Source organism: Cryptotermes secundus, unplaced genomic scaffold, assembly GCF_002891405.2.
Source record: "Cryptotermes secundus unplaced genomic scaffold, Csec_1.0 scaffold1449, whole genome shotgun sequence".
Taxonomy (NCBI): domain Eukaryota; kingdom Metazoa; phylum Arthropoda; class Insecta; order Blattodea; family Kalotermitidae; genus Cryptotermes; species Cryptotermes secundus.
The window spans coordinates 38,111-49,765 of record NW_019729918.1 but is presented as its reverse complement, the minus strand read 5'-3'; the positions used below and the strand labels follow the sequence as shown (position 1 = coordinate 49,765).

Below are 11,655 nucleotides of genomic sequence, written 5' to 3'. Positions count from 1 at the left end.
AGTGAGTGTGGCATGGGCGAACAAAAAAATTGTGGCCACAGACAGTTAAAGTGAAAGTGACAGTAGCTCCGACGAAAGTGCGGGTAGCAACATTGCAGTGACAGCCACATGGGGAAAAGTAGACAAAACGCCTGCTTTGGGACAGTTTACTGGAAATCCAGGGGTGAAGCAAATTCCATCGGACCCAAATCCACAATTCACAATTTGAGCATGGTTGATGTTCAAAGGAGACATGGACAGGTAGAGAAGCCTGTTTGTAACTCCAAGTTTAACATGTTCATGAAGGGAGCTGATAGAGCCGATCAGTACTTGGCCTATTATTCTCTTCCTCGGAAAACGGTAAAGTGGACAAAGAAAGTTGCCTTGTGGCTTATAAATTGTGTCATTTTCAATTCACTTTTGGTTTTCAAAAATCTAAACCCTCATTCAAAATTGAAATACAAGGCATTTCTGCTGAATGTGGCAAAAGCCTGGGCTACAGACCAGATGGTGGAGGCGGACACAGACTTAGTTCGACTGCATCCATCAACTCCCACCCCATGCAGGCCTCATGTGGACCCCCTGGGTGATTCTCGGGTGATATGCAGAAACATACCCTCGTGAAAATTGTGAAGAGTGAACATGCCAAGGTGAAGCAGCCTTCTAGGCAATGCCATGTTTGCGCAGTTCACAGAAAAAGGAGTATGACTGCCTACATTTGCAAGTTCTGTGTAATGCCACTTCACAAAGGGGAATGTTTCCAGAAATATCACACTCTCAAGCACTTCTAGGAGCACTGGTAAGTGTTCTCCAAAAATTTTAGTTCATAAAATTAATTAGATTTTATATTAATTTTTAAAGTGAACAGTGCACAAGTTAGGGCAGCAGGTTTAAAAATTCCAGTCCCCAGGGTGATTTTAATATTTAAATTGCTGGTCTGCGAAGTGTTAATGTAAGAACTGTCAGTTTCATTACAATTACAATCCTGGGAATCATATACACACCACTCTTACTTTTGTATTAACTTATCACAGATGAGTTCCTTTTATTTTTTAGTTTCTTCATTGTAAGGCAGCAAGATATTATTTCAAGATATAACTATGCTAAATACGTCGAGACAGCCTCTGTGGTCTAGTGGTCAGAGTTCCTGGCTACAGATCCAGAGGTCCCAGGTTCGATTCCCGGAGCTACCAGATTTTCTGAGAAGTAGTGGCTCTGGAACGTTGTCCACTCAGCCTTGTGAGGCTAACTAAGGAGCCATTTTGACGGAAAAGTAGCAGCTCCAGTCTGGAAAATCGAGTTTAAAGGCTGTGGGAATCCATTTTGCTGACCATGTGACACTCTCTATCAGCAAAAGTTGGCATTACTGCACTGACAAGCGGCAGTGGCTCGGTCAGTATAGTTCACTTATGGACTAAAAGCCACAGAGTTTGTTAAATATTTCCTGGATGTTGGCAATGGTTCAACCAAACCTATGAACAATGGTACCTACACCCTTTACATGGGGCACATTATTGAATGCACGCATAAGGCTGCCTACATGAGGTATGATGCAACTAGGTTCCAGCTCTGACACAAGTTTTCAAGCAATTTTAAATCTTAGGAAATGGGAAACTTCAAATTTACAGCCTTTGTTACATCATTATCATGTAAAAGTGAAACATAGATAATGACTGATAAATATTAACTGAAATGTATTAAGAGAAACTACAGTAGCAGTCTTTTTTATATAAAACAATAAATATTCACATCATACACACATTCCCAGAAAATGGAAAGTGGGTATGTAACAATGATATTTAAGAGAGGTAACCAGATCAAGTGTAAGGAATACAAGGAAATAGCCATCACTAACTGCAATGGACATGCACAAAAAACTGTAATGCTACACATAGAAATTGGAATAGACGAGATGGAGAACAGCAGGTTTCACTAAGGTTATCTGTAAACTGATAATATTTTTACATCAAAGCTGTGTAAAAGAGATCAGCTTGTGGAAGAGCCATATATTTTACATTCTTTGGTCTAAGGAAAGCCTATGACCATGTCCCTCGATGTAGACAGTGAGAAGGCATACCAGTACATGGAATTCATGCTGAGAATAAGAAAAACTTTGTAAGGCAAAGTTGTCCTTGTGCTTAACTAATTAAGCACCATGCCATGAAGGCATATGGGCGAATGGATATATAGATCCTTCTTTTCTTGACCTTGGTACTAGCTGGAGGTGAGTGGTCAGCTTCACATGCCGGCCAATTTACCTCTAAGGAAAGGGCGCCCAGTATCCATTGGATAGGAGGCTGAGTGAGCCCAAGAGCCAGTCTCGACAATCTGGAGTAGAGAAAATTCTTGACCCCACTGGGACTCGACCTCCAAGCTGTCATCCAGTCGCTATACTGACTGCTCTATTCCGGCTCTTGTCCTATTTTGTAACACAGACTAATTATGCTTAATAAGCGGAGAGGATGGTAATGACGATCACTTGAAACTAATAACATTAATAAATAGGGCATCAGTTGATTTTTAAAAAATGTTATATTTTGGCAAAATAATTATACAGTGATGGCACAAAATTACATTTTAGATCTTATTAAAGGCAACAATGTCGACTGACTGGACAAAATGTTCAAACTTTTGAATTTCTTCAATCAGGAAGTCCACAGAAACTTTCTCATCTTCAACCACAGACATGATCTGGAGTTTGTTGATTCCAAAGCCCACAGGAACCAGTTTTGCTGCAAGGACAAAGAGAAATACATATTCACTACAATATCCAGCCTCACTAATAATTAACAAAGTTCACCCCTCACCTTAATTTACTGCTGAGTTTGAGATGGTGTGAAGCTGTATTTCCATCCTATATTCAGGGATTCTTAACATTCTATCATCCAGGTACTGGTAATTTTAAAATATAAATGCTATGGTAATTTTAAAAAGCTTTTAGCTTGAAAGGAACAGTATTAGTATTAAAAAAGTGTATAATGCTCATTCAGCTGGACTGTGTGAACGCCACAATATCAGTGCCATGAATGCTCAGTAAAGGTTGAGTACTTCAACAGCAAAGTCTAAATTTTTAAATTCCTGCATATAGCTGAATGTCTAACAATGAGCAGTGAAGAAAGCAGTCTTCTGTATGTGGCGTCATGTAGATATTGTGTTAACCGACGTTTCGGAGGAATGTATCGCCTCCATCTTCAGGGTAGAAAAATAAAGAAGAAAATCTGTCAGTGAGGAACCAGCGTGAACAGGTGCTGACAGACTAATGTCGAGTCGAACTGTATAAGCGCAGGAAGAGAAAGGGAGAGGGAGCTACATGGGAAATCAGTAGAGAGGAGAGGGGAAGGGTCTGGGGAGGTGGGCCAGCAGGTGTCAGGCTCGAGCAGGTATAGAAATCGTGTCGGGGAAAGGTTGATAGAGGGCAATAACCCTGACATTTAGGGGCTGCAATGCAAGTCGGGCATGGACCTCCACGGCCTTGTGGATCTGGCATCATGTCCCGGGGGTTTCTTGAGGGAACATATGAGAGGCCTCCATGACTTGCTGAGACAAAACCCCACCTCTCTGTTCATACTGTCAGGATGGAGTTCAATCTCAATGGCCTCCCTAATGATGCGATCCCTCATATCGGGTCTTGGTGGCAAGGATGGAGGTATTCTGAAGCTGAATGCGGTGTCCCAAATCGATGCTGTGTTCAGCCACAGCCACTTGCATCACAGCCCCTAAACGTCAGGGTTAATGCCCTCCTATTAACCTTGCCTTCCCCCCCCCCAACACATTTCTATACCTGCTTGAGCCTGCTACCTGCTGGCCCACCTCCCCAGACCCCTCCCCTCTCCTCTCTGATTTCCCATGTAGCCAACTCTCCCTTTCTCTTCCTGCTCTTATACAGTTTGACTCAACATTAGTCTGTGAGCATCTGTTCGCGCTGGTTCCTTGCTCACGGATTTTCATCTTTTTCCTTCTACCCTGAAGATGGAGGTGACACGTTCCTCCGAAACATCTGTTAACACAATATCTACATGACGCCACATCACAGAAGACTGCTTTCTTCATACTCACCACCATGAAAACCTCAAATTTTACACAATGAGCAATGACTTCATCAAAGAACATTCATGTGTTTTTTCATCAAACAACTCTTAGAATTTCAGAAAACCTCAACTTCCTATGCTTAGCCAAGGCCCTTCACTTAAAACCTTCTTTATTAATTCCCAGCTTACTATATTTCTTTGATCTTTGTGAACCCATACTAACTACATATTTCTCTGATCTATCCTGAAGAATTAAGAAGAGGCAGATGCAACCCATTTTCTATGACTTGTCTGACCCCATCTCAACATACTCCCCTAATCTTACAGCAAGGAATTAAAAGGTACAAAAACCAGTTTATTTTCTTTGATTTTTCAGAGTCCATGCATTCTTTCTACAGATTTTCCTGAGTATTTTCTAAAATTCTGAAGGCAGAATCAATCCAGCTTCAGCACCAATCTAGAATTTCATATATATAAATTAGTAAAATATACTTCCCAACATTTGGTATTCTGTGCCTTTTAAATTTCTTCAGTGTGCTCTTAGAGGGACAATTCAACATAGCTGCCATTCACCGATGTTTATTTGCAACAATGGATAACTATATAACATAACAGCGTCATGCTTCTGGCGCTTGTTCTTTGCCACGCTGCCTCTTCTCTTCTCTAACATATGAGGTGGTATTGTACCAAGTTCCCAGACTAGGCCAAAAAAGAAATGCTGGCTTAATTTACTCAATTTTGGCTGCCATCTCCTTCAAAATAGTCTCCTTGGGAATGTATACAGTGATCCCATCATTTTCTTCACACTTCAAAAGCACTGTGGAAGTAATTTCCCTTAAAGCTCTTGAGTACTGCTGTGGTTTTTGGGAGTGTGACCTTAGCCTCCTCTCTCATCTTCTTTCAAAAGGCAGTTACAACAATAACACTCTGGGAACTTTCCGATACCACCTTGTAATGGGCTCTATTCACAATATCATTACCCTTTGAACAGTCCTAATACATAAACAGGGTGCATACAACTTTATTGTACTATTTCTAATGACTAAAAAGCATAGGAATAAAAATGAAACACATCTGAGTAGTTAATATGATCAAGTTTATAATTCATGCCACTTCAATCTCCCAATCTTTCCATGTGATAAGCTGAAGTCACAGTTCTAAAAATGGCCTCTCAATTATAAAAAACAAACAAACAATGTGTGTTGTAGTTTCAGGACTCTAGGTATGTGGTTACAGTGACATGGAGATTGTAAGGGAAGTAAAATAAAGTTCTTCCAGTGCTTAGCTAATTAAGCACCAACCATAAAGAAATATGGGGGAGTGAAGGTGTAGCTCCAACATTCTTAACCTAGGTATGTGGTTACAGTGACATGGAGATTGTAAGGGAAGTAAAATAAAGTTCTTCCAGTGCTTAGCTAATTAAGCACCAACCATAAAGAAATATGGGGGAGTGAAGGTGTAGCTCCAACATTCTTAACCTAGGCTCTAGATTGTTGTTGAGTGGTCAGCTTCATGCCCCTGTTGCTTTAACTCATTAAAGACTCCCTGGTACCCACTGGATAACAGGCTAGGTGGGCCCATCTGGATACTGTTGAGAAGATAAGTATCCCCCCCCCATCAATCAGTTACCATAAAAATTTCAATTTGCAAGTTGTATAAACTGTCTGACCAGTCTGGCTGCATCTCTAAAGGAGTAAGCCCCACTAGTTGACCAGTCTGAGCAACTTTTATTCACAGACCACATAAAATGGGGGATGCTGTCTGAAAATAAAACACACGCAATAGTGGAAAAATAATCTGTAGAAACCACGCACATTTAATAGTTATAAGTGTGAACACATAACTGTCCTGCAACAAGCAGAGTTATAAGTGTGAACACATAACTGTCCTGCAACAAGCAGAGTTATAAGTGTGAACACATAACTGTCCTGCAACAAGCAGAGTTATAAGTGTGAACACATAACTGTCCTGCAACAAGCAGAGTTATAAGTGTGAACACATAACTGTCCTGCAACAAGCAGTTTACTGTCACTTCCTTTCAAGACTGGAAGAAGACAAAACTTAACAGCCAAAAGAGTCTTCAGTGATGATATCACATTCAACATATCAGGAAATGTCAATCAACCTGAGAGTCTGAGAGGGCAAAAATCCCCATGAAAAAAATGGACATACAAAGAAACATGCCAGTGTTGAATGTGTTTTACATGTTGTCTAAACAAAAAGTGTTCCAGCTTCTTTTCTTTGAGGAATGTACTGTGACTGGCATAAGGTACCCCAGACCTGGTATAGGAGCTCCTCATGCCTATTTTGAAGAAGAGAATCCTCATGACATGCAGTTCCAATTGGAGTGCCTTCACATTTCCATGAGGTACAGACTTACTTAATAACAAGTTTCCCAAGAAAAGGGTTGACTATCACTTGGCCATCTCACCCACCTGATCCTACTTGCCTTCATTTTTCTTTGCGGCAGTATATCAAGAATACTGTGTACAAGCTACCATTTACTTCCACTTTCCTGGAACTTGCTGGTAGGATAAATTCTGCAGCAGCTACAGTTACTCTCAACACACTTAACAACATGTGGCCTGAACTATCTTTATTGTCATCCTGTCTTGTATCACTATGTGGTATTGTATGGAAATCAACACAACGATCTCCAAATACACCAACACTACTGTATAACATGTGTTTATTATTCTATATTTCCTACGTGTTTTAATTCAGCATGATCATCTGGCAGTTTTCATGATACAACTCTCACTGGATTGTGTCCTACTGTGGCTCCCACACACAGACGCGATACTCAGCTTGGTACGGTACGGGACAATATCTAATTACATTGCGGTAAATGGAGGTCCGCACACTGGAGCGGTACTCCAAGGAACGCGATATTATCACAGTCGGTATATCGCCTCGGTATTTCGGTCTACCGAGCGCACTCGGTAGACCGCTCGGTATCGCAGCGGTAAATAGTCATGGATCCGTCTTTGGAGGAAGAAGTTTTGCTTTTAGCTGTCGCTCTTGATGAAGACGAAGGTGAATCCCGGCAAGTATTTTACTGAACACTAAATCTGCGTGGTTCTTTTCCTCCACATATTCAGTATGTCATATATATGTACAAATATTTACAATTCCATAACGAGTCTCTAATTAAGTACGTATAAGTGGTTGCTATGTGTGTTCGTATTTTAGGCGAAAGAGACGAATCGCTTGGATTCATGATATAAACTTGTCAAGAGAGGAACTGGGGGAGTTTTATACACTGATACCTCAACTCCTGAAGGACGAAAAACGGTTCTATATATATTTCAGGATGAATATTGACAGGTTTGATGCAATCCTGAGAGCCATCGGGCAAGAAGATATCACTAAACAATATACCAATTGCCGGAAGCCTATTCTTGCCATTAAGTGGAGGATTTTTTTGATACCCATAGAACTGAAAGAATGAAATATAAAACACATTGTATCAGCAGCGTGTTTGCTTCATAATTTTCTACATCTCAAAATCTGTGATGAAAAGTACAGGGAAGAACTGCTACGAGTGGAGCCATTAGAAGGAGAAATGTTCCCTATCCAATCTTTACGTCTCCCAAGGGTGGCAAACGTTAGCTACGCCATTAGAGAGCGGTTTGTTGCGTACTTCAACTAGATGACTGTCCCTGGAATTCGTGTTAGTGAACGGAACTGGTGCATAGCCTACACTAAGAATGCCCACAGTTACTGTATATTTAACCCTATATAAATATATACAAATTTTTCTACTTGCTGTCTCTGTTCATTGTAACAGCCAATTCCTTCCACTTTCTATCCTTAGAACGTGAATCCTTGAACATCGGATGACGAGTATCGTACAATAAAGCATTTTCTTTGACGAACTCTATTATTTGTTCCATCTGCCTACCCATGTCGTTTCACGTACGTATAGATACTGATTGAGTGTGAGTCATGGCCAGCTGGTTATCGGGTGTCAAAGATTCCCGAGGTTCCCGAGTGTCGCGCTGTGTGCGCGGCCCACTCGGTAAACAGCCGCTTTCGTCCCGAGTGCTATATCGTCCCGAATCGTATCGCGTCTGTGTGTGGGAGCCTTAATGGTAACTGCACTGACATAAATATCATTACAACTTCTGTATGTGTCTCATCGCATTATTAAGTTGATGTTGTAATATTAGACTTAAGGGTTAAAACATTAAAATATTAGTATTTAGATCTCTATCAAAACATTAAAATTAACTGTTAATTAAATATTCATTAAATTACCTGGAATTATTTTTTAAGTAAAGTGAATTACCGTGGTGATTTGTAGTTGAGTACAGGGTACTTGGAGTGTACTGTATCTTGGAAGTAGGTGTTGTTTTAGTCCATTACATGTATGTTATGTGGGTGATTACTCGCGTGCAAGTGATAATAAAGGTTCTATATACTCTCCATCTTTCTGTTTCATGAATAGCTGTGGTGGAATTATTATGTTTTGGTGTGTGTGTGTGTTATATATTTTGTGTCCTGTGTGGAAATATGACTTCTTTCCACTACTGGATATTAAGATTGTTCCTGTTCTCATAATTCTGTTAGGACCAACTAAAGTTCAACATCATAAAAACTGCTTGATGATGATACTGCTGAAACAAAACATGTAGCAAGTACAGGATAATAGACAGATGTTAATACATTAATACTGATTTATTTAGACTGTGCCATAGCTCAAGCAGTTAGTCGCTGGCTTCCCATCAGGGCGGCCAGGATTTGATCCCGGGTCTGGTCAAGTGGAATTTGTGGTGGACAAAGTGGCACTGGAGCAGTACTTCGGTTTCCCCTGCCAATCTTCATTCCACCAACTGCTCCACAATCACCCTCACCTATCATCTGGGGCTGGTACAACAGGCCAGAAGTGGCTGTAGTACAAGGGACTTAGTACCATCTCACTATCAATTAAAAAAAATACTGATTTATTTGGAGACTTTTGGAGACTGTTGTGTTGACAACCATATAATAATAGGATTTATGGACTGAAACTGAATATAGATATGGTATCTGCTGGGCAACTCATGGTGCCAACACTGAACACCTGGAAAATGTACATAACAAGAATCTAATTATATAATCTACTGAAATGCATTCATTCTTGTGCCCATCAGTTCATGAACAATGCTACAGTGAAATGGCATACATTTTATGTGAAAATCTATACATGTATAGGGTTTGAGGTTCTCATAGCAGTGGTTATGAAGATTACTGTCTTCTGGGATACACTGCCTTGCAGTCTGTTGAAAGCCAACAGACGTTTCAGAGAAAACACCTCTATATCTTCAGGGTCTAAGGATAAGCCAAGCAAGACATCAGAGTGAAAGCAGGTGGCAAGATAGTCCATTTCATCCTACATATAGAACAACATAAAATGTAACTGATAAAAAGTGGTGAATTGAAAGAGCTAACTGATTTCACCACATGCTTCTTCAGGATTTGTGTACTTTCTAATGACATGCTGATGAATTTAATTAATGTTCTGGACATCAAGGAATTGTATGAAAACATGATACTTACAGGCTCCCCATACTAAGCCATCCATTGTGATGGTTCTGACTTTGGCCTCCATTTCCTTCATATCGGTTTCATCATCCCATGGTTTTACATCCAGAACGATACTAGATTTGGCAATCATGGCAGGTTTTTTGGATTTCTTCTCTGCATAAGCCTTCAGCCGTTCTTCCCTGATTTGTGCTGCTTCAGCATCCTATTACAATGAGATTTATCTCTTATTCGTAATCATTTTCAGAAGCCACATATTTACATACATGTATCTGAATAATAGCAATGACTTTTAATAATTTTTTAAAAGTACTGTACCATGAAAACAAAAATCACAAATACTTTTATATGAAGAGAACTCTGATCCTTGTCAATTAAAAAAAAAGTCCATAAAATCATCCTACTTGAATATAAACTTCTCATTATTGCACTTTTCTTTATACATACAGTATGTACGAAACACAGAAAGGAACCACGAATTCATACATTTTAACAACACAATTATTTTTCCTAAACTGTCAAAATAGTAACGAAGCATTAAACATTTTTGTGATATACTTCACACCTGATCAACAGGCATAAATTAAGGTTAAACCCATTAAATCATATTAAAACTTCAGAAATATATATACACTCTCATGGAATGTATCAGAGGACAGACAACACATTAATAACTTTAATACGGTATTCCCATTCATATGACATAGCATACCATCTCCCTGAAACAATAATTCAACAACTGGCTGGTTGCAGCAAAATGTTTCAGCTACAGAGTGGACTGAATGCTATACTTTGAAATGAAAAGGATCTATCATTCAAGTTAGAACCTGAAACTTTACACATTTAAAACAATTCTGATCAAACACTGAGTTACACATAACTCTTCCCATTCATTCATCAGTAATCTGTCAGATGACAGGACCACAGTCTCTTCCAAAACAGTTCCTCCACTTAATGCGATCTAGAGCTTTATCCATAAAATGAGAATATCCTCTTCTGTCCCCAAGGTCATCCAGCATCTTCTTACGTCTTCTTCCTTGTCTTCTGGTCACTTCTATCTGCCCTTCTATGTTTCCTTCAATAACTTCTTTTAGAAGACAGTTACTGCGTAATATATGACCAATCCAATTAGCCTTCCATTTTCTTATTTTGTGTAGAATATTCCTCTGCTCACTGACTCTAAATAACACTTCTTCATTTCTCACATAATCGGTCCAACTGATCTTCTCCATCCTTCAAAGCTTTCCAGGTGTTTCTGATCTACTGCCCTAAGTGTCCAAGTTTCAGCCCCATACAAAGTGATGTTCCAAATGTAGCATTTCACAAGTTTCTTTCTCAAATTTAAGTCCAATTTGCTGGTAAAAAAGATTCTTCTTCTTGCTAAATGCAGCTTTTGCCATGGCAATCCTAGATTTAATTTCACAAGTACACCTTCCATCATCTGTTAACAAGTTACCCAAATATTTAAAACATTTCACATTCTCCAGTTTGTTTTTGGTCTATCTTTATTGTGACTGGGGTTGGTTGTCTCAAAATTTTCATTACTTTTGTTTTTTCCACATTCATTTCCATGCCATATAGTACCTTCCAATTTTGATTAGTCTATCAATCATACCCTGTAGCACTTCTGGTAGGGGCAGCTGGACGGAGTTTATTTAAATGCCCGCCCTTCTAGAGCAATGAAATTGTAAGCATGTTTCTAAAAATGGTGTGATTTCTACATTTTTTATGATAAACGAACAAAATGAACGCTCCTTTAATGTAGAAAGAATATAGAATCAGATATTCTAATTTACAGATTTTAATATCTGTAAAAAATTTTTACACTGATTCCCAAAATAAAATTTCCCGAAATTCATACATTTTCTGCACCATGCGTTCTAGCAGTGTAATACATTTTCTGCACCATGCGTTTTAGCAGTGTAAGTCCTTGTGGTGACTTCACATTCAATGGTATCTCTTGTTGTAGCTTATTTATCGTATGGGACATGTCGCTATGCACGACTGTACTCGTCTGAATTTCCTCGCTGCCTAATGTGTTAGATAAACACAGGAGTTAATTCTCGGAATATGGTGTTGCCAGATCGGTCATTCGTTCATTCATTGCAGTCAAACCATTGTG

General features: G+C 39.4%; 1 protein-coding gene across 5 annotated transcripts in view; it reads right to left on the bottom strand.

Moving 5' to 3' along the window:
* Positions 1-2,492: 2,492 nt before the first annotated feature.
* Positions 2,493-11,655, bottom strand: part of LOC111865870 (elongation factor 1-beta') — a 23,389-nt gene continuing 14,226 nt past the window's right edge. For all 5 annotated transcript variants that reach the window (XM_023854283.2, XM_033752018.1, XM_023854286.2 and 2 more), the window contains exons 3-4: positions 9,549-9,738; positions 2,493-2,711 (exon numbers count right to left, since the gene is read on the bottom strand). In XM_023854283.2, coding sequence (XP_023710051.1) covers positions 2,557-2,711; positions 9,549-9,738 — 345 coding nt within the window. In that variant the 3' untranslated portion in view covers positions 2,493-2,556. The remainder of the gene's footprint in view (positions 2,712-9,548; positions 9,739-11,655) is intronic.